Source organism: Schistocerca nitens, chromosome 1 (genome assembly GCF_023898315.1).
Source record: "Schistocerca nitens isolate TAMUIC-IGC-003100 chromosome 1, iqSchNite1.1, whole genome shotgun sequence".
NCBI lineage: Eukaryota > Metazoa > Arthropoda > Insecta > Orthoptera > Acrididae > Schistocerca > Schistocerca nitens.
The window spans coordinates 155986333-156010419 of record NC_064614.1 but is presented as its reverse complement, the minus strand read 5'-3'; the positions used below and the strand labels follow the sequence as shown (position 1 = coordinate 156010419).

Below are 24087 nucleotides of genomic sequence, written 5' to 3'. Positions count from 1 at the left end.
GTTTGCCTGTTGTTTAGTGGAGATATTAACTTTTCGTATTAACTTGCAGATACTGATGTCGAAGATGACGCAAACAGAGGTAGTGTTTAGAATTGGTAAGAGTATTTTGTGTCTGCATATCAACTTCTGCTTTCTGATCTTTACCTCATCAGCGAACACAAGACGTTTGTGATTTTTGTTATCCGTTGACCCAACAAGGCGATAATATACAGTCCACGCTCATGGGCAATCTGTCAGCATGCAACATAAACGTTGCTTGGATTTACACTCCGCTGCAGTGTAGGTATGACGTTGGCATTTGTAAGAGCACATTCCATTGTATATTTATGATCGCTCTTCAAAACGAAGAAACACTCCATTGACATATTCCGGTAATATTATTGTAATGGAGGCTAATTTCTCCTTTCTCATGGACCCATCTCGTGACATCTTCCACTCCGGAACAAGGTCTTTGAAACATCCATTTTTCAAATAACTTACGTTAATTGACATAACATCACAGCACACATCGATATAGTTAAGTCGGTTATGCTTTTTTACGACGACAGTGCTAGCTTCTGGCATTTAAGAAGACACTGCCTTTGGGATTCCGACATTTCAATGAGGGTGGTGCCATTTCGTTTTACACATTTGAGATCTCACGTCACTGCCTCTCGTGCTTTTTAAATACTTTTATTCATTTACCTTGTTGGTATTACAGTCATCAGGTCTCACAAGTACTCAGACATTTGGCATACAGGGTGTATCAAAATGGACATCACGCTTTTAAGATTTTGTAGCGTTTACTAAATTCAACTTAAAGTATAAATAATACGTCAAAAGAAAGAGCAACTTAGTTTTGTTCCTATACCTGTGCACATCCGCATGCGCTGTTTTTATGTATTCCGTTGGAAAGAGCTACTAGCAAGGATGGCGACTAGTGAATAGAAAGATTTTAGTGTTTTGCGGTTTGCAAGGATTGACTCTGTGGTTATAGTGCAACGCGCGTTCTGTACTAAATTCCATTGCAGTTTTCCAACTGATAATATAACCTGTAAAATGGTATCCCCAGCTTCTGTGTACCGGCCGTCTTTGCAAACAGGTGGGTACGGGACGACCAAGAGTGACTGAAACAAGCCAACTCTGAGGGCTAGTCGTGAATTAGCAGCTCCTTCGACGTCTGTGCGGAGACTTTTAAGGAGACGCTTACAACTACGGCCTTATCGTCTGCAGCTGTTACAGGCTCTAAAGACTACAGACTACAGTTTACATGCTAAATTTGCAAACGAAATGTTGCTGCGTGACAATGAAGATGATCTGGATCGTGTTGTCATCAGTGATGAATCGACATTTCACTTAAGTGGGAATGTGGACATACGTAATATGTACATCTGGGAGTCAGAAAATCCCAACGAGATGATGCAATTGAAATGAGACGCTCCTAAATTGAATGTTTTTGTGCCATATCCTGACGGAAAGTTTATCGGCCTTTCTTTTTCTGTGAAGCGACGGCAACTAGTATTTCTTATCTTGATGCGCTAGAACTATTCGTCTTTGCGCAATTGGAAGAAGCTGTACCGCAGAACTTTTTATGGGGGCAAGATGGAGTGCCGCCCCACTGGTAGAAATCAGTACGCGATTGGTTAAATGATGTTGTACCCGACCGCTGGATTGGCTGCGAGGAGTCAAATGATAGAGCTTGTTTCCTATGGCCACCGTGTTATCCGATATGGAACCATGCGATTTGTACCTTTGGATGTTGACAAAGGATCGTGAGTATGTGCCTCCGCTAGCAACTTGATCCACCCGACTTAAGAAACAGGACTGAAACAGTTGTTGCAACTACACTACTGGCCATTAAAATTGCTACACCACGAAAATGACGTGCTGCAGACGCGAAATTTAACCGACAGGAAGGGACGCTGTGATACGCAAATGATTAGCTTTTCAGAGCATTCACACAAGGTTGGCGCCGGTGGTGACACCTACAACGTGCTGACATGAGGAAAGTTTCCAACCGATATCTCATACACAAACAGCAGCTGACCGGCGTTGCCTGGTGAAACGTTGTTGTGATGCCTCGTGTAAGGAGGAGAAATGCGTACGATCACGTTTCCGACTTTGATAAAGGTCGGATTGTAGCGTATCGCGATTGCGGTTTATCGTATCGCGACATTGCTACTCGCGTTGGTCGAGATCCAATGACTGTTAGCAGAATATGGAATCGGTGGATTCAGGAGGGTAATACGGAACGCCGTGCTGGATCCCGACGGCCTCGTATCACTAGCAGTCGAGATGACAGGCATCTTATCCGCATGGCTGTAACGTATCGTGCAGCCACGTCTCGATCCCTGAGTCAACAGATGGCGACGTTTGCAAGACAACAACCATCTGCACGAACAGTTCGACGACGTTTGCAGCAGCATGGACTATCAGCTCGGAGACCGTGGCTGCGGTTACCCTTGACGCTGCATCACAGACAGGAGCGCCTGCGATGGTGTACTCGACGACGAACCTGGGTGCACGAATGGCAAAACGTCATTTTTTCGGATGAATCCAGGTTCTGTTTACAGCATCATGATGGTCGCATCCGTGTTTGGCGACATCGCGGTGAACGCACATTGGAAGTGTGTATTCGTCATCGCCATACTCGCGTATCACCCGGCGTGATGGTATGGGGTGCCAGTGGTTACACGTCTCGGTCATCTCTTGTTCGCATTGACGGCGCTTTGAACAGTGGACGTTACATTTCAGACGTGTTACGACCAGTGGCTCTACCCTTCATTCGATCCCTGCGAAACCTTACATTTCAACAGAATAATGCACGACTGCTTGTTGCAGGTCCTGTACGGGCCTTTCTGGATATAGAAAATTTTCGACTGCTGCCCTGGCCAGCACATTCTCCAGATCTCTCACCAATTGAAAACGTCTGGTCAATGGTGGCCGAGCAACTGGCTCGTCACAATACGCCAGTCACTACTCTTGATGAACTGTGGTATCGTGTTGAAGCTGCATGGGCAGCTGTACCTGTACACGCCATCCACACTCTGCTTGACTCAATGCCAAGGCGTATCAAGGCCGTTATTACGGCCAGAGGTGGTTGTTCTGGGTACTGATTTCTCAGGATCTATGCACCCAAATTGCGTGAAGATGTAATCACATGACAGTTCTAGTATAATATATTTGTCCAACGAATACTCGTTTATCATCCGCATTTCTTCTTGGTGTATCAGTTTTAATGGCCTGTAGTGTATTGCTCCACGCCCCCTATCAAGGTTTGGGAAGAAATCAGCTTTCGATTCGGCGTGTGCCGCGTGACGAATACCGCTCATATTGAAAACTTGTAAGAAAAGCTGTGTGAGTTGCTCTCTGAGTTGATGTATTATTTATAATTGCAGGTTGAACGCAATAAATGTTACAAAGCCTTAAAATGACGATATTCATTTTGAAATACTCGGTATTTTACACTACAGCCAATTCTACAAGTATGTTATGAATTACAACTAATTTAGAAACCAACAATTAGAAGTTACTGTGACACAATAACACTCTTTCCATTCGTCCACGAAAAGTAAACCAATAAAGACAAATTAAAGGCACTACGGGCGCTATTAGCAACGGACACGAGGTAAAAGAAAAGGGAGACAAAGAGCAAAGTGATAAGTCATGTGCAGTAAAGATTAGGGAAACGAAAGCTGTGTGACTGAGAAACGCAAATTTAAAAAATCTTAACCGCTACAAGATGAGAACCTTATTTGCTTTCCTGTTTGAAAGAGGGAAAACTGGGCATGCGCTTTACTTTTTATGGGCAAAAGTTACAGAAGAAAGTACTTCAGCCTTTACATAAATGCAACACAGCAATGGAAGTGCAGGGTAACTTGTTCTAGAGGCGGACAGAAGAAACAGACAAGAAATTTGCGAACGTTTTTGTTTTGTGGATGGCCACAGCTAGGCTTCTAGATACACTATGTGCTGAAAAGTATCCGGACACTTGGTTGAAAATGACTCACAACTTTGTGACACCCTCCGTCGGTAATGCTGGAATTCAGTATGGTGGCGGCCCACCCTTAGCCTTGATGACAGCTTCCACTCTCGCAGGCTTACGTTCAATCAGGTGCTGGATGGTTTCTTGGGAAATGACATATCATATTTCACGGAGAGCTGCGCTGAGGAGAAATATCGATGTCGGTCAAGAAGTCGGCGTTCCAAAAGCAAAACACCCCAGAGGTTTTCTATAGGATTCAGCTCAGGACTCTGAGCAGGCCAGTCCATTACAGAGATGTTATTTTCGTGCAACCACAGGCCGTGCATTGTGAGCAGGTGCTCGGTCGTGTTGAAAGAGGCAATCACCATCCCCGAATTGCTCTTCAACATTGGGAAGCAAGAAAGTGCCTTAAACATCAATGTAGGCTTGTGCTGTGATAGTGGCACGCAAAACATAAAGGGGTGCAAGCCCCCTCCATGAAAAACACGACTACACCAAACACCACCGCCTCCGAATTTTACTGTTGGCACTACACACGCTGGCAGACGACGTTCACCGGGCATTCGCCACACCCTGCCAACGCATCGCCACATTTTGTACCGTGATTCGTCACTCCACACAGTGTTTCTCCACTGTTTAGTCGTCCAATGTTTATGCTCCTTACATCAAGCGAGGCATCGTGTGGCACTTACCGGCGTGATGTGTGGCTTATGAGCAGCCGCTCGAACATGAAATCCAAGTTTTCTCACCTCCCGCCTAACTGTCACAGTACTTGCAGTGGATCCTGATGCTGTTTAGAATTCCTGTGCAATGGTCTGAATACATGTCTGCCTATTACAAATTACGACCCTCTTCAACTGTCGGCGTTCTCTGTCAGTCAAGAGACGATGACGGCCTGTACGCTTTTGTGCTGTACGTGTCCCTTCACGTTTCCACTTCAGTATCACTCGGAAACAGTGGACCTAGGGGTTTTCGGAAGTGTGGATTTGGTTCAAATGGCTCTTAGCACCATGGGACTTAACATCTGAGGTCATCAGTGCCCTAGAACTTAGAACTACTTAAACCAAACTAACCTAAGGACAACACAACACATCCATGCCCGAGGCAGGATTCGAACCTGCGACCGTAGCGGTCGCGCGGTTCCAGACTGGAGCGCCTAGAACCGCTCGGCCATACCGGCCGCTGGAAGTGTGGAGATCTCGCGTACAGACATATGACACAAGTGACACTGGATCACCTGACCACGTTCGAAGTCCTTGAGTTCCTCGGAGCGCCACATTCTGCTCTCTCACGATGTCGCTGATATGGAGTACCTGGCAGTATGTGGCAGCACAATGTATCTAATATGAAAAACGAATGTTTTTGGGATTGTCCAGATACTGTTGATTACATAGTGTAAGTGGTATCTGGTATGACAGGTGTTCAAGTCTCTGATGTGAGTTACTGTGGAGTATTCACAGTGAGGAGATGACGAATTAGTAATGACATGTGACAGTCATGTAACTTGGCTTGCTGCAACCAACCTAACTGGATGTACACTATCCTATCAAAAGTATGCAGACACCCCTAGGTAATGCAGAATTGACCACCTGATGTGAAGAGAGGCGGATCCATCAGTATAAAAGCAGGCGGGGGGCATAGTGTTGTCAGTAGCGAAGAAGTAGCATCTGAACAGATGGGTCAGGTGAGCTCATTGTTTTCAAACATGGACTTGGCTCTGGACACTACGGTTCGACGTCACTACCCTCTATAGTTTTGGCTTTTGAGCAATAACAGGCTGCCATTCCAACATAGACATCCAGACGTCTCACTGGCAGTTTTCCCAACTCAGTTCAAGCCGTCATAAAGGCAAACAGTGGACACAACCCATATTAATGTCCGCTGTCATGTGTCCCGATACTTTTGACCAAATAGTGTGCATTTTTTGAAAACAAAGCAAGAGCGTCTATGTGAAGCGAGGAAATTAATCATTACATCTTATGGCTTATAAGGCCCTTGTTCGACCGATCCTTTCGTAATGTTGGTCAATATGGGATCCTTATCAGGCAGGCCTGATAGAGGAGATATAGGAGATCCAACGAAGAGTGGCGCGTTTCGTCACGGTATCGTTTAGTCGACGCGAAAGCGCTACCGAGATGTTCAACAAAGTCCATTGGTAGACGTTACGGGACAGGCGTTGTGCATCACGGAGAGGTTTTTCTATTGAAATTTCGGGAGAGCACTTTACCGGAAGAGTCTGACAACATATTACTTTCTCCCATATACATCTCACATAATGATCACGACGAGAAAATTCGAGAAATGAGAGCCAACACAAGGGGGATCAGTTAGTGGTACCGAAAGTACCCTCCGCTACACACCATTAGGTGGCCGGCGGAGTATGATGTAGATGTTGCGGTCTTCAGTTCGTCCGTGGTGTGCTGCACCCATCCACGCTAGTCTATCCAGTACTAACATCTTCACTTTTGCATAACCTACATCCATTTGAAGCATTGGTCTGCCCGTACATCTATAGCCTTCCACCTCCCCCCCCCCCCCCCCTCCGCCACCTCTCTCTCTCACAACGCACACCATTGCCGAATTGACGATTGATTGATGCCCAAGGATGCGCCCTATCAATTGACCTCTTCTTTTAGTCAGTTGTGCCATACATTTCTTTTCTCCTCAATTCGATTCGTAAAGTTGCAAGTTGCTTCAGGAATAGTACACATGCTAAATAAAGTGACGCTTTTTTTCAGAGCTATAGGCTACGCACATATACACACAAACATTCCTGTATGCGTTGGACTCCTGTTCTGCCGGCCGTAGTGGCCGAGCGGTTCTAGGCGCTACAGTCTGGAACCGCGCGACGGCTACGGACGCATGTTCGAATCCTGCTTCGGGCATGGATGTGTGTGATGTCCTTAGGTTAGTTAGGTTTAAGTAGTTCTAAGTTCTAGGGGACTGATTACCACAGAATTTAAGTCCCATAGTGCTCAGAGCCATTTTTTGACTCCTGTTCTGCGGGACGGCGGCTCCAGTATCTGATCATTTATACAGTTTTAGCGCATCCAGGGTTTTCTTAATAGCTTAATGTAATTTCCAGGATTGTTTTGGTGGATTTCCTTCCCTATACGTCATCAATCCCAGGTTGTTCCCCTCTTGCAGTTTTACACTTCTGCTGTTTTGCGAGTACATGATAAACAAAAATTTAGATCTCGTTGTGCCCAAGATATTTTTTTATCGGCAAAAGATAGTATCATTGAGGTATTAGCATCACATGAAAAGGTTAGCAATCCCCGTTTAAATGTACGACAGTACTATAACGGAAACATAAAATGCAGATGTGGCTTACCGAATGCATACCCAACACACACACGACGAACTGGTGAGACTCTCATGGAAGCAGACAGCTGTCGTTCAGAGAGTAATTTCATATTTTTAGACGGGTCAGAAGCATTTCGTGTCGTCGCTTTCAGAGTCTCTTCGTCCAGGCCGCGCGGGGTTAGCTGAGCGATGTAAGGCGCTGCAGTCATGGACTGTGCGGCTGGTCCCGGCGGGCATGGGTGTGTGTGTTTGTCCTTAGGATAATTTAGCTTAAGTAGTGTGTAAGCTTAGGGACTGATGACCTTAGCAGCTGAGTCCTATAAGATTTCACACGCATTTGAACATTTTTTTCTCTTCGTCCAGGATATGTGACGGCAAAGACGAATGTTACGGCTGGACAGTAATTTTACAGCTTAATGTCCATCAATTCCGCCACTTCACTGCCCTTGGTGCATGACTTTTTGGCTCAAATACGAGCTAATACCTCATTGGGAGATAACTGCTTTGGCTGTTAAGTCAACTTCCTTGTTCCTGTGAGTTCTTTACTCACAACTGTGCATTTTCATCTACGTCTACATAACAGACACCGCAAGCCACTGTATAGTGCATGGCGGAAAGACATCGTACCAATTTCTTGATTTTCTGTTCTATTCCATTCACGTACTGAGCGAGGGAAAATTACTTATTTAGAGAGCTGGAAGTACGGGCCACAACAAGACAAAAATTTCCTGTAAATATGGACTAGGAAATGCACACTTTAAGAGCTATGAGCACTTGTTCAGGTGAAAAGATGTGTTGCACAGTAGCAAAGATGAAAAAGTTCTCATAACTCTTAAAGCATGCATTTTAGAGCCCATGTTTGCACGGCATTTTGTCCTTGTTTTGGTCGACACTAACACCTCTCAGAGTACGGAGAATTCTTTTAAACTCACTGTATACGCCTCTGTAAGTGCCCTATCGTATTCTCAAGAACCCTACGGGCGAGATATGAGTTTTCTTTCGGACATCAGCCTTCTGACTGGTTTGATCTGCCCCGCCACGATTTCCTCTCCTGCCCCAAGTTCTTGACTCAGAGAAGCACTTCGCCATACAACCTCAACTATTTGTAGGATACAATCCGTCTTCCCCTACAGCTGCCTCTGGTATCGTGAGTTATTCACTGGCGACTTAAGACGTCTCGTGTTATACCAAAACTAACCAACAAGGTTTCGAGATAACTACGTCGTCTTTCTTCCAAGGATTCCCATTTAAGTTATCTGTCTTACCCCTAGTGAGGTAAGCCTCTGCCGGCCGGGGTGGTCGAGTGGTTCTACGCGCTTCAGTCTGGAACCGCGCGACCGTTACGGTCGCAGGTTCGAATCCTGCCTCGGGCATGGCTGTCTGTGATGTCCTTAGGTTAGTTAGATTTACGTAGTTCTAAGTTCTGGGGACTGATGACCTCAGATGTTAAGTCCCATAGTGCTGAGAGCCATTTGAACCATTTTTGATAAGCCTCTACAACCTTACATTTGTCCTCTAGCCATCCCTGCTTAGCCATTTTGCACTTCCTGTCGATCTCATTTTTGAGACGTTTGTAGTCCTTTTTGCCTGTTTCATTTACTGCATTTTTATATTTTCTCCTTTCATCAATTAAATTCAATATTTCTTCTGGTACCCAAGGATTTCTACTAGCCCTCGTCTTTTTACCTAGTTGATCTTCTGCTGGCTTCACTACTTCATCCCTCAAAGCCACCCATTCTTCTTCTACTGGATTTCTTTCCCGCATTCCTGTCAATTATTCCCTTATGCTCTCCCTGAAACTCTGTACAACCTCTGGTTTAGTCAGTTTATCCAGATCCCATCTCCTTAAATTCGCACCTTTTTGTAGTTTCTTCAGTTTTAATCTACAGTTCATAACCAATAGACTGTGGTCAGAGTCCACATCTGCCCCTGGAAATGTCTTACAATTTAAAACCGGGTTCCTAAATCTCAGTCTTACCATTATATAATCTATCTGATACCTTCTAGTATCAAGAACAAATGAGTTAATGTGTGAAATATTTGACTTTAAGCAAGCAAGAGAGAAGAGTTTAAAGAATGTTTGAGATGAAAGTTTGTTGAAAGTCACTAAGTGTTACCATTATGGAATAAAGGATGAATATAGTCTGGGTGATTTGCCCTTTATTTTCAGTAAAATCTAATTTTTCACGCATTTTAGGGTTTATGACCTAATACCTCCTGAATCACGTGTACAATCATATAATTTTGCTGTACATTCAGCGGTATACGTAGATACTGCCTGCAAACAATGTTGCGAATAGAGTAGGCAAAAAAGAAGTAATCTATTAAAACATCATGCCTGATGCTGACGTTTGACTGCAAGAACAGCGAAAACGTAGTAAGAGGTTAACGTTTTTGCTTTCATCATTTTGTGGGAGAAATAGTCTAGAAAAGGCTTGAAATTACGTGTGAAGTTTGTTGGGAGTCGCACTGTGCACTCATTCTCAAATACTGCACTGGATGAATACATCCGGGAATTGCGCGCCGTCAAGTTACACTGCTTCGAGACAAACACATTTTCTATCTGTAATACTTCTCGTATATAACACAGGATTATACTTCTTACTGAGCAGATTATGGCAGAAATTTAAATTTTTAACTGCGGCCAACAATTACGCGAAATATTGAAATAAAATTTTTGTTACCGCTGAAAGCCGGTACATAGGTAACCCGAACCGGGATTGTGTTTCACGACAGCGGTTTGGTAATACAGGTAACGCCACAGTTGTTCTAAATTTGACGAATTTTAGCGGGAAAGCACATCAAATATTATTTTTAGAGCTTTGTGTTTTTAATATTTGAGACGTTCACTACGTTTTTATCATTCACACAGACTGTTCACTACAATGAAACACCATTGGCTGCTCAGTGGTTCTCACTAATCGTGTGCTGAGGATTATTCTGGCAGAACTCTCATAGTATACGACGTAGCGTTGGCACGGAGGCGGTCATTATTTTTCGAGATTCCTCAACGAACTCATGCTATGCAAGTACCAGGCAGCATTGTACTCTCGATCTAAACACAAACTGTGTTGTGACAGTAAATATCGTTTAGCCTATTTCCGATCCATTTGAAAACTTCTGTCTAGTTCTTCATTCACGTAAATGGGAATCATAGTTAATCTACGTTAGTGCATTTAAAAATATTATACTGCGTCTGAAAGTATATTTTCTTATGTATATATTTTCCTATGTACTGTATCAAAGTAAACTGACAGCTTACCTTTCAGTAATGTGTGACTCTTTTTGACTGGTGTATATTGACTATGCTGCATAACATATCACTAATGTTGCTTTTGAGAGTTGAACTTGATAAAAATATGTCACTAGGGTAACCCTTTCTGCTCTTTCAGGGCTTCATATTTCCCTGTACACACTCGCTGCTGGCGAAGTGGATACCACCCAAGGAAAATGCTGTGCTGGGGACCATCGTTTATTCAGGTGAAGTGTGTTCTGCACGGTAATTTTTGCTTCTAACTCATTTATTGGTAAATAAGAAAAGCATCTGTTCCTTTCTCGAACAGCTCGGTGTTATTTCAGTATCTAGTGTTACCTGAATCGTCTCAGTTTGGTGACAATAATGTCTTTGACAGATACTAGCAAATATAAATACAGAAAAAACAGTCTTGGCTGCAAAAGCTAGGTTTGTTTAGTCTTCACATGTGATGCGTTTCGCCTGTTTTAGGCATCATCAGACAATCTGGAGAAATTACGAACTGGCTTAAGTATAAATGAATTTGCTAATAAAGACATTAATAAAAGAGTAAATTAAAAATAACAAAAGGAAAAAATGAAATGATTGTATGGCATTGTTAGCCAGGAGGTCGCAACAGGCTCTTGTTTCAGTCGGCGCCACATTGGGCGACTTGCGGCCGATGACGAAGATAACACAACACCTAGTCGACGAGCCGAGAAAATCTCCGACCCGACCGGGAATCGAACCCGGACCCAGTGCATGGGAGGCAATCACGTTACCACCCAGCTGAGCAGGCGGACATAACAAAAGAAAGACATACATCGACTGGACTATAGAGTACAGGGCCACATTTGTGTTTCTGGGGGTGGTGGGGGGTATAAATTTCAACGCATGAAATATTACATCATAACTGAGCTCACCGATAGAAACCCTTGATAATCGTGACCGAGGCGTCGAACGTGAATAAAAGCCCAATAGAACTGAAATGAAACAGCCAGATAGCCACTGTCAATCCTTCATTACAACAATGATAAAATTCTTCCTACTCGCAAACGAAGCATCAAACATGATTAAGAACCCCAAAGAACTAGGAAGAAACAGCCAGATAGCCACTGTTAATGCTTCATTAAATCGCCTAGAAGCAACACGATAAAAGGTAATGACAGTAGGCAAACGAAAGCTACTAAGGTGTGCAAGGGGTACCTAACTTAGGCAAACAAACAAATTCAGTGAGCAGAAAAAACTCACACTCATTTATTAATGTCTTTAATAGTAATTTATACTTATATCAGTTTGTAATTTCGCCAGACTGTCTGATAATGCCTAGAACACGCGAAACGCATCATGTATGAAAATTAAATAAACCCAGGTTGTGCAACGAAGACTTTTTTCTGCACTTGAAGACGTATTACGGTTGCAGTATCAGTGCCACCGTCGCAATTATGGAATGGAGTGATTTTGATATTAGCAAAATTCGTTTATTTAATGTACCACGCAAGTCTCAGAGAAATTAATACCTTCCATACCATAAATTCTTCTTCTTTGAAAAGTAATACATTTAGTTGTTTGCTAGGTATTTTGTTTGTGACTTATCCGCAGCTTTCCTTAATTTACTCATAGCATTTTTTGGATCCCACCATGAAGGAGAACCTGTAGACGAATCAGGATGTAAATTAGTAAAGAGCAGCAGCTATTAGAAACTACATTCATTATTAACATTGGTTAAAGTCGTATAAACAGTTTGTGTTTAATCAGGGCTGAGTTGCAGATAGCATAATTAATACATAAACTGCTACATTGGAGAAAAAGTGCTGCTGACACACATTACTTAGTTTTTGTTTAACTCTTTTTCGCTAGCTTACTATCTACTAGGTCCACTTCGAAATTTATCATAGGTCAACAATTACCTCTACGCTTTAAGAACGGTGGATTGCTCACAATAACCTCTGTTACTTTTCATGTATCCGACACGAGTCTTTAATCTTTACAATTAGACAATCAGATATTTGTGCAACAGATATCTTATAAGGTACGGTTTTATTCTTATTTTGAACTTATAGGTGTGCTCTATTTAATACTTTATGCCAAATGGAAACATACGTATGATATCGCATCTGAATACTGAAAACTACTTTGAATCATAGACAAAGAGGAAACGTACATAGAAACTATTTTTCTCTCTCCGTACTTCAACTAAAACTTCATAATCAATCATTCTCTGCATTAGCCATATTTAATGAATCCCAGTTACATGTATGTGGAAAGAAGTCAACGTCGTAATTTTATTAAAGTATGATACCTTTAACTAACTTAACATTATGAAAGATCATTGGGTTACAATGTTAATGTTCAGTCCAAAATAACATTACAAACGTGGTGGTGATGGTGCACACCACAATGGTTCGTGGGTTACAGCACCCCAGCCACGTGATAACATTCTAGAAAAACTTCAGTATGAGTCCACACGCAAATCAACACAAAGAAAAGGTAATTGTCGTAGGACCGTTGCTATTCACAGTACACATAAATGACCTTGTGGATGACATCGGAAGTTCACTGAGGCTTTTTGGGGGTGATGCTGTGGTATATCGAGAGGTTGTAACAATGGAAAATTGTACTAAACGCAGGAGATCTGCAGCGAATTGACGCATGGTGCAGAGAATAGCAATTGAATCTCAATGTAGACAAGTGTAATGTGCTGCGAATACATAGAAAGAAAGATCCCTTATCATTTAGCTACAATATAGCAGGTCAGCAACTGGAAGCAGTTAATTCCATAAATTATCTGGGAGTACGCATTAGGAGTGATTTAAAATGGAATGATCACATAAAGTTGATCGTCGGTAAAGCAGATGCCAGACTGAGATTCATTGGAAGAATCCTAAGGAAATGCAATCAGAAAACAAAGGAAGTAGGCTACAGTACGCTTGTTCGCCCACTGCTTGAATACTGCTCACCAGTGTGGGATCCGTACCAGATAGGGTTGATAGAAGAGATAGAGAAGATCCAACGGAGAGCAGCGCGTTTCGTTACAGGATCATTTAGAAATCGCGAAAGCGTTACGGAGATGATAAACTCCAGTGGAAGACTCTGCAGGAGAGCCGCTCAGTAGCTCGGTACGGGCTTTTGTTGAAGTTTCGAGAACATACCTTCACCAAGGAGTCAAGCAGTATATTGCTCTCTCCTACGTATATCTCACGAAGAGACCATGAGGATAAAATCAGAGAGATTAGAGCCCACACAGAGGCATACCGACAATCCTTCTTCCCACGAACAATACGAGACTGGAATAGAAGGGAGAACCGATAGAAGTACTCACGGTACCCCCCGCCACACTCCGTCAGGTGGTTTGCGGAGTATGGATGTAGATATAGATGTAGAAATAGCAATTTTATCTAAATTTCACAGCTTTTGGCACTCAGTATTGGACTTCCTGGACTGTAAGAAAACTCAGGGGAAAGCTGTCCTGTCTATGGCATTATTTTTAAAAGATAGCAGGATAAACGAATCCTCAAGGGCGAACTAAGCGACATAATTTCACAAAAAGCTTCCTACATTTGACTTTTAAGAAAAATGAAGCATGGCATTTAGAGCAGCCAGTGATTTATTGAGACGAAAGGTGGGTTCATGTACTAACATGTCCGAGAAGCTTTGTGAAACGAAAGTGCAAATCTATGTTTAATTGCTGTACATTTAAGGGCACTGTTGTACAAATGTGTATACTGTGACAGTCGTCCACTTGTAAGAATTCCGGGGTGTTAACGCTTTTCTACTGCCATACGAGTTTCTCAGTGGTAACCACGATGGTGCTGTCACCGTGTGAGGTCTTCAGTTCACTTTGTCAGGTAACAACTGTGCGTTGACTAGCTGTGTTTGTTTCTGTCCCCCAGGTGGCCAGATGGGCACAGTGATAGCGACTGTGGTGTCCGGAGTCCTGGCCCAGAGCGCTGTGGGCTGGCCCTCCATCTTCTACATGTTTGGAGGGCTGTCCATCGTCTGGGGGGTGCTCGTCTTCTTCTTTGGAGCAGACTCTCCCGCCAAACACAGATACATGTCTCCGCAGGACTGTGCGCTGACTAGCTGTGTTTGTTTCTGTCCCCCAGGTGGCCAGATGGGCACAGTGATAGCGACTGTGGTGTCCGGAGTCCTGGCCCAGAGCGCTGCTGGCTGGCCCTCCATCTTCTACATGTTTGGAGGGCTGTCCATCGTCTGGGGGGTGCTCGTCTTCTTCTTCGGAGCAGACTCTCCCGCCAAACACAGATACATGTCCCCGCAGGACTGTGCGCTGACTAGCTGTGTTTGTTTCTGTCCCCCAGGTGGCCAGATGGGCACAGTGATAGCGACTGTGGTGTCCGGAGTCCTGGCCCAGAGCGCTGCTGGCTGGCCCTCCATCTTCTACATGTTTGGAGGGCTGTCCATCGTCTAGGGGGTGCTCGTCTTCTTCTTCAGAGCAGACTCTCCCGCCAAACACAGATACACGTCCCCGCAGGACTGTGCGCTGACTAGCTGTGTTTGTTTCTGTCCCCCAGGTGGCCAGATGGGCACAGTGATAGCGACTGTGGTGTCCGGAGTCCTGGCCCAGAGCGCTGCTGGCTGGCCCTCCATCTTCTACATGTTTGGAGGGCTGTCCATCGTCTGGGGGGTGCTCGTCTTCTTCTTCGGAGCAGACTCTCCCGCCAAACACAGATACATGTCCCCGCAGGACTGTGCGCTGACTAGCTGTGTTTGTTTCTGTCCCCCAGGTGGCCAGATGGGCACAGTGATAGCGACTGTGGTGTCCGGAGTCCTGGCCCAGAGCGCTGCTGGCTGGCCCTCCATCTTCTACATGTTTGGAGGGCTGTCCATCGTCTAGGGGGTGCTCGTCTTCTTCTTCAGAGCAGACTCTCCCGCCAAACACAGATACACGTCCCCGCAGGACTGTGCGCTGACTAGCTGTGTTTGTTTCTGTCCCCCAGGTGGCCATATGGGCACAGTGATAGCGACTGTGGTGTCCGGAGTCCTGGCCCAGAGCGCTGCTGGCTGGCCCTCCATCTTCTACATGTTTGGAGGGCTGTCCATCGTCTGGGGGGTGCTCGTCTTCTTCTTCGGAGCAGACTCTCCCGCCAAACACAGATACATGTCCCCGCAGGACTGTGCGCTGACTAGCTGTGTTTGTTTCTGTCCCCCAGGTGGCCAGATGGGCACAGTGATAGCGACTGTGGTGTCCGGAGTCCTGGCCCAGAGCGCTGCTGGCTGGCCCTCCATCTTCTACAAGTTTGGAGGGCTGTCCATCGTCTAGGGGGTGCTCGTCTTCTTCTTCAGAGCAGACTCTCCCGCCAAACACAGATACACGTCCCCGCAGGACTGTGCGCTGACTAGCTGTGTTTGTTTCTGTCCCCCAGGTGGCCAGATGGGCACAGTGATAGCGACTGTGGTGTCCGGAGTCCTGGCCCAGAGCGCTGCTGGCTGGCCCTCCATCTTCTACATGTTTGGAGGGCTGTCCATCGTCTGGGGGGTGCTCGTCTTCTTCTTCGGAGCAGACTCTCCCGCCAAACACAGATACATGTCCCCGCAGGACTGTGCGCTGACTAGCTGTGTTTGTTTCTGTCCCCCAGGTGGCCAGATGGGCACAGTGATAGCGACTGTGGTGTCCGGAGTCCTGGCCCAGAGCGCTGCTGGCTGGCCCTCCATCTTCTACATGTTTGGAGGGCTGTCCATCGTCTAGGGGGTGCTCGTCTTCTTCTTCAGAGCAGACTCTCCCGCCAAACACAGATACATGTCCCCGCAGGACTGTGCGCTGACTAGCTGTGTTTGTTTCTGTCCCCCAGGTGGCCAGATGGGCACAGTGATAGCGACTGTGGTGTCCGGAGTCCTGGCCCAGAGCACTGCTGGCTGGCCCTCCATCTTCTACATGTTTGGAGGGCTGTCCATCGTCTAGGGGGTGCTCGTCTTCTTCTTCGGAGCAGACTCTCCCGCCAAACACAGATACATGTCCCCGCAGGACTGTGCGCTGACTAGCTGTGTTTGTTTCTGTCCCCCAGGTGGCCAGATGGGCACAGTGATAGCGACTGTGGTGTCCGGAGTCCTGGCCCAGAGCGCTGCTGGCTGGCCCTCCATCTTCTACATGTTTGGAGGGCTGTCCATCGTCTAGGGGGTGCTCGTCTTCTTCTTCAGAGCAGACTCTCCCGCCAAACACAGATACATGTCCCCGCAGGACTGTGCGCTGACTAGCTGTGTTTGTTTCTGTCCCCCAGGTGGCCAGATGGGCACAGTGATAGCGACTGTGGTGTCCGGAGTCCTGGCCCAGAGCGCTGCTGGCTGGCCCTCCATCTTCTACATGTTTGGAGGGCTGTCCATCGTCTGGGGGGTGCTCGTCTTCTTCTTCGGAGCAGACTCTCCCGCCAAACACAGATACATGTCCCCGCAGGAACTGTCCTACATTGAAGAATCAGTCAAGTGTGTCTCACAGGACGAGAAGGTAGCGTAGAACATATCCTACTCAAGTGATCGTGTATAATATGTTTTCTTCATTAGCTGGGTACAGCTTTGGACTATGTTTTCAGAAATTACCGACGCCGTGGGTCTCTCTTTTCACTTCCATCCCTTTCATCGCCCTCGGATTAACCCACATGGCGCAGAACTGGGGATCCTACACACTGCTAACTGAGATACCTACGTACTTCAGTAATGTTCTGAAATTTAACATCACTGCAGTAAGTAAAACTATTTAATACACTTAAAGATAGCTGCTACAGGAAATATTTATTTTAGTTATTTTACCTGATCAGATTAGGTCCATCAGGCCCTCTCTTACATCGGACCATTGTTCCAAAAAAATGGTTCAAATGGCTCTGAGCACTATGGGACTTACCTTCTGAGGTCATCAGTCCCCTAGAACTTGGAACTAGTTAAACCTAACTAACCTGAGGACATCACACACCTTCATGCCCGAGGCAGGATTCGAACCTGCGACCGCAGCGGTCGCGCGGTTCCAGACTGTAGCGCCTAGGACCGCTCGGCCACTCCGGCTGGCCCAGTGTTTCACACATGCAGCATTTCACACATTAGAGTTACATCATGACAATAGTTTAAATAAGAAAATTAGATTACTCTAGTGACAATATGAATAAAGAGTAATGACTAAGACCTAATAAAGTAAATGCTCGCAGTATTTTTACATCAGGTGCTATACATACAAATTATGATAAAAGCAGTAATAATAACAGTAAAAAATCTAATAATAATGATAGACATGAGAAAAATTGGCAGTAGTAATGAAGATTTGTGCAGATGTACATTAATATCTTGGTGTGTAAAGTAGATGTTTACTAGTATAGCGAGTTTTGGGGAAAGAAGGGGGAAAGAGGGAAGCAATGGGGTAAAGTGCATTCATGTAAAGAGGAAGGCATTACTGTTGCTTAAGTAGATACGTCATTAACTGTTTTTTGAAGCCGGACATGTTTTTAAGTTCTCTAACATAACGAGGGAGGTTACTCCAGAGTCGGGTTTCCGCTACCGTAAAGGACTTGGAGAAGGTGACTGAGCGATGCAGTGGATCAGAGTGGATTTTATTGTGATGGGGACGTGTGTTTCTGTCACGTTGTTCTGACATAAGCGTTAAGGATGAGGAGAGATATGAAGGACAGTATACATTTATAAGGCAGTACATGAGACAGAGTGTATGGAAAACTCTGCGTTTGTCTGCACGCAGCTACGACAATTTTGCATATGCTGGTGAAATGTGATCAAAAAGTCGAACGTCACAGATATATCGGACGCAGTCTTAAAGAACCTGCGAGTGCGCATTTCCGGTACAGTCGCGTATGTTTGTAATTCAGATCTGTATTCTGACAGCGAGAATCGCGCCGACGCTTTGTTTACAACAATAGACTCGCTCTGGGGTGGACGGCGGTTCGAATCCCCGGGCGACCATCCTGATTTAAATGTTCCGTAGACCTTCTCAGTCGGGAAGGTTACTCTGAATCCTATGAAAATAACACGGCTGATTTACTTCCTCAATCCGGGCTTGTGCTTCAACTCAAATGACGCCCCTGTCGACACAACATGAAACTCGAATCTGTTTTCCTTCCTATCGGTACGTTTACTAACGTGTTACCTATTAAGAAATTAAAAGAAAGTAGTACAAGCTGATATACACTCCTGGAAATTGAAATAAGAACACCGTGAATTCATTGTCCCAGGAAGGGGAAACTTTATTGACACATTCCTGGGGTCAGATACATCACATGATCACACTGACAGAACCACAGGCACATAGACACAGGCAACAGAACATGCACAATGTCGGCACTAGTACAGTGTATATCCACCTTTCGCAGCAATGCAGGCTGCTATTCTCCCATGGAGACGATCGTAGAGATGCTGGATGTCGTCCTGTGGAACGGCTTGCCATGCCATTTCCACCTGGCGCCTCAGTTGGACCAGCGTTCGTGCTGGACGTGCAGACCGCGTGAGACGACGCTTCATCCAGTCCCAAACATGCTCAATGGGGGACAGATCCGGAGATCTTGCTGGCCAGGGTAGTTGACTTACACCTTCTAGAGCACGTTGGGTGGCACGGGATACATGCGGACGTGCATTGTCCTGTTGGAACAGCAAGTTCCCTTGCCGGTCTAGGAATGGTAGAAAGATGGGTTCGATGACGGTTTGGATGTACCGTGCACTATTCAGTGTCCCCTCGACGATCACCAATGGTGTACGGCCAGTGTAGGAGATCGCTCCCCACACCATGATGCCGGGTGTTCGCCCTGTGTGCCTCGGTCGTATGCAGTCCTGATTGTGGCGCTCAACTGCACGGCGCCAAACACGCATACGACCATCATTGGCACCAAGGCAGAAGCGACTCTCATCGCTGAAGACGACACGTCTCCATTCGTCCCTCCATTCACGCCTGTCGCGACACCACTGGAGGCGGGCTGCACAATGTTGGGGCGTGAGCGGAAGACGGCCTAACGGTGTGCGGGACCGTAGCCCAGCTTCATGGAGACGGTTGCGAATGGTCCTCGCCGATACCCCAGGAGCAACAGTGTCCCTAATTTGCTGGGAAGTGGCGGTGCGGTCCCCTACGGCACTGCGTAGGATCCTACGGTCTTGGCGTGCATCCGTGCGTCGCTGCGGTCCGGTCCCAGGTCGACGGGCACGTGCACCTTCCGCCGACCACTGGCGACAACATCGGTGTACTGTGGAGACCTCACGCCCCACGTGTTGAGCAATTCGGCGGTACGTCCACCCGGCCTCCCGCATGCCCACTATACGCCCTCGCTCAAAGTCCGTCAACTGCACATACGGTTCACGTCCACGCTGTCGCGGCATGCTACCAGTGTTAAAGACTGCGATGGAGCTCCGTATGCCACGGCAAACTGGCTGACACTGACGGCGGCGGTGCACAAATGCTGCGCAGCTAGCGCCATTCGACGGCCAACACCGCGGTTCCTGGTGTGTCCGCTGTGCCGTGCGTGTGATCATTGCTTGTACAGCCCTCTCGCAGTGTCCGGAGCAAGTATGGTGGGTCTGACACACCGGTGTCAATGTGTTCTTTTTTCCATTTCCAGGAGTATATATATATATATATATATATATATATATATATATATATATATATATATATATATATATATATATATATACTGAAGCGCCAAAGAAATTGGTATAGGCATGCGTATTCAAATACAGAGATAGTGAGTAAGCAGAATACGGCGCTGCGTTCAGTAACGCCTATGTAAGACAAGTGTGTGGCGCAGTTGTTACATCGAAATTTGGAAATTTGTGGTAAGGACTTGTGGGACCAAACTGCTGAGGTCACCGGTCCCTAAGTTTACACACTATTTAATCTGATGATGATGAAGTCCCATACTCCTTGACAGAGCGTAGGGGAACGATGCGGGAGACCCGCACCGCCGTACTAGGTAAGGTCCTAGCGGAGGTGGTTTCCATTGTCTTCCTCCGACCCTAATGGGGATGAATGATGATGATGAAGACGACACCCCAACACCCAGTCATCACGAGGGAGGTGAAAATCCCTGACCTCTCCGGGAATCGAACCTGGGACCCCGTGCTCAGGAAGCGAGAAAGCTACTGCGAGACCACGAGCTGCGGACGTATTTAATCTAACTTATAGTAACTTACGCTAAGGACGACACACACACCCATGCCCGGCGGAGGACTCGAACCACCGAGGGGGGAAGCCATGCGGACCGAGACAAGACGTCTAGACCACGCGGTTACCCCGTGGTGTTATAATCGGTGCACGAGAGATGGGACACAGCATCGCCGAGTTGGCGATGAATTGAGAATTTTCCCGTCTGACCATTTCACGAGTGTACCGTGAATATCAGGAATACACTAAAACATCAAATCTCCGACATCGCTGCGGCTGGAAAAATATCCTGCAAGAACGGAACCAACGATGACTGAAGGGAATCGTTCAACGTGACAGAAGGGCAACCTTACCGGAAATTGCTGCAGATTTCAAAGCTGGGCCATCAACAAGTGTCAGCGTACGAACCATTCCACGAAACATAATCGATACGGAGTTTAGGAGCCGAAGGCCCACTCATATACCCTTGATGACTGCACGACGCAAAGCTTTACGCCTCGCCTGGGCTCGTCAACATCGACATTGGACTGTTGATGACTGGAAACGTGTTGCCTGGTCGGGCGAGTCTCGTTTCGAGTTGTATCGAGCGGATTTACGTGTACGGGTATGGAGACAATCTCATGAACCCATGGACGCTGAATGTCAGCAGGGGAGTGTTCAAGCTGGTGGAGGCTCTGTAACTGAGTGGGGCGTGTGCAGTTGGAGTGATATGGGACCCCTGATAAGTCTAGATACGACTCTGACAGGTGACACGTACGTAAGCATCCTGTCTGATGACCTGCATCCATTCGTATCCATTGTGAATTCCGACGGTCTTGGGCAATATCATAAGGAGAATGTAACACCCCGCACGTCCAGAATTGCTACAGAGTGGCTCCAGGGACATTCTTCTAAGTTTAAACACTTCCGCTGGCCACCACACTCCTCAGACATGAACATTATTGAGCATATCTGGGATGCCTTACAACGTGCTGTTCAGAAGAGATCTTCACCTTCGGGTACTCTTCTGGATTTTTGGACAGCCCGGCAGGATTCATGGTGTCAATTCCCTCCAGCGCTACTTCAGACATTAGTCGAGTTCATGCCACTTCGTGTTGCGGCACTTCTGCGTGCTCGGGGGAGGGGGAGAGTGGGTGGGAGTCTCTACACGAAATTATGCAGGTGTACCAGTTTCTTTGGGTCTTCAGTGTAGATGCAGCTCGACAGGCGAAAGGGCGTGGTGTGTGCAAGTGTTGGCACAGGCGAGCATCGCTCGTGAGGAGATGACCACTGGAGTCGTTTGTTTCGCCCAGCAGACGACACTTTCCGTCCCTGCTTTGGCAGAAACGAGAGGCCACAAAGTAAACCGGCTGACAGGAAGGCAGCAGGTAGTCTGGAGTGTTTACACTATCAGAGAGAAGGACACGGGCGCTTGGCTGTTGCAGGACGCCGGGGGTGTGAGTTGTCAAAACAAATGGCATACTTGGAACAAGCGTTCCATATAGTTGTTTAGCCAAGAGTCCTGTAGTCTCTGCTATACTCCATGTCTTCCAGGCCAAGATATTTGCATCAGGGAAGGCTTCAAGGCCACCATAATCTGCTTGGTTGCCCCATACAACTGCAAGTGTCAGCCACGTGCTACCTCCAAACACAGCCTGAACATCACAAGTGAAGTTCAGATGCAGACACGGTGGCAGTCAGGGGCCGGAAATTAATTTCACGGCTACAAAATACATATAATACCTACCATCATGGCTACAAGTTAGGGAAAAAACAGCAAATTAAACACATCTACATCTACATCTACATCCATACTCCGCAAGTCACCTGACGATGTGTGGCGGAGGGTACCTTGAGTACCTCTATCGGTTCTCCCTTCTATTCCAGTCTCGTATTGTTCGTGGAAAGAAGGATTGTCGGTATGCCTCTGAGTGGGCTCTAATCTCTCTGATTTTATCCTCATGGTCTCTTCGTGAGATATACGTAGCAAGGAGCGATATACTGCTTGACTCCTCGGTGAAGGTATGTTCTCGAAACTTCAACAAAAGCCCGTACCGAGCTACTGAGCGTCTCTCCCGCCGAGTCTTCCGCTGGAGTTTATCTATCATCTCCGTAACCCTTTCGCGATTACTAAATGATCCTGTAACGAAGCGCGCTGCTCTCCGTTGGATCTTCTCTATCTCTTCCACCAAACCCTATCTGGTACGGATCCCACACTGCTGAGCAGTATTCAAACAGTGGGCGAACAAGGGTACTGTAACCTACTTCCTTTGTTTTCGGATTGCATTTCCTTAGGATTCTTCCAATGAATCTCAGTCTGGCATCTGCTTTACCGACGATCAACTTTATGTGATCATTCCATTTTAAATCACTCCTAATGCGTACTCCCAGATAATTTATGGAATTAACTGCTTCCAGTTGCTGACCTGCTATATTGTAGCTAAATGATAAGGGATCTTTCTTTCTATGTATTCGCAGCACATTACACTTGTCTACATTGAGATTCAATTGCCTGCACCATGTGTCAATTCGCTGCAGACCCTCCTGAGAGATGACAATGTGCGTCTAAATGCCCTCTGGACAGACAAAATGGTATTTCAGATATGGAAGATGTAAGATTCAGAAACACCAATTGACTTAAGAAATTAATAAGTTCTTAATACCTTAAGGGATTTGAAAGGGCAAAGTTTCCAAAGACAACGTTTGAACAGCTCTATCGAAATAGTTTTTTCAATGTAATAAATTTTAAATTATAAGCAGGAATGTTCATTCCAATAATTATCAACGTATTTAATCATAATTATAGCTATAGAGCTATCCATAAGCATGTGAGTTTCATTGTGTTTAATGATAACTGATAGCAACTTGGGCAAGTTAACTATCTCACCAATTAAAATGTAAATAACCAAAAACCGATGAATTCCAGCAAAAATCTAATTTGAAGCTGGTGAAATTCTAGTTCTAACCAATATGTAATATTTTAGTAACAGTTCACAAATGTAGATCACGGTTATTTAAGGGCGTTGGACAGACTGGCACGCTACAGTCCATTCCGAGAGTTGAACGAGAATGGACAAATGTTTTCACGAACGCCGTGTCTGTCTCTGTTTGTAAGCGGCAGATATGTTTCGGGCTACAGTTTTATGGATTTTTAAAATTTCACACAAGAGTTCTGATAAGTTAGAACAGTTTCGACATTTATTACAGGAACTGTAACTTTTTGCAGAATTGCATCTGGAGTTGCATATATATCGCTTGCTGGTCTGGTGAACTTTAAATTTTCAGCAAAAGCTCTTGAACTTGTAAAATTTTACGACAACGTGGTGAACAATAACTGTATATAGCATTATGCATTTTTCCACAGTTATCCACGATAATTTTGGTATTGAACAGTAACGTGGTCAGTTACGCTTAGCATTTAGCTGTTGCGAAAGATTCGCTTCTTATGTTGCTTTCACGCTCTTTAATAAACATTTTTAATTGTAAACGTCAACTAGCTAGTGTTTG

The 24087-nt window shown here is 45.7% G+C and overlaps 1 protein-coding gene across 1 annotated transcript in view; it reads left to right on the top strand.

Moving 5' to 3' along the window:
- Window positions 1-24087, top strand: part of LOC126234790 (putative inorganic phosphate cotransporter) — a 153360-nt gene that overhangs the window by 98916 nt on the left and 30357 nt on the right. The window contains exons 4-6 of the mRNA XM_049943542.1: window positions 10663-10750; window positions 16739-16962; window positions 17048-17197. Of these exons, the coding sequence (XP_049799499.1) occupies window positions 10663-10750; window positions 16739-16962; window positions 17048-17197 (462 nt within the window). The remainder of the gene's footprint in view (window positions 1-10662; window positions 10751-16738; window positions 16963-17047; window positions 17198-24087) is intronic.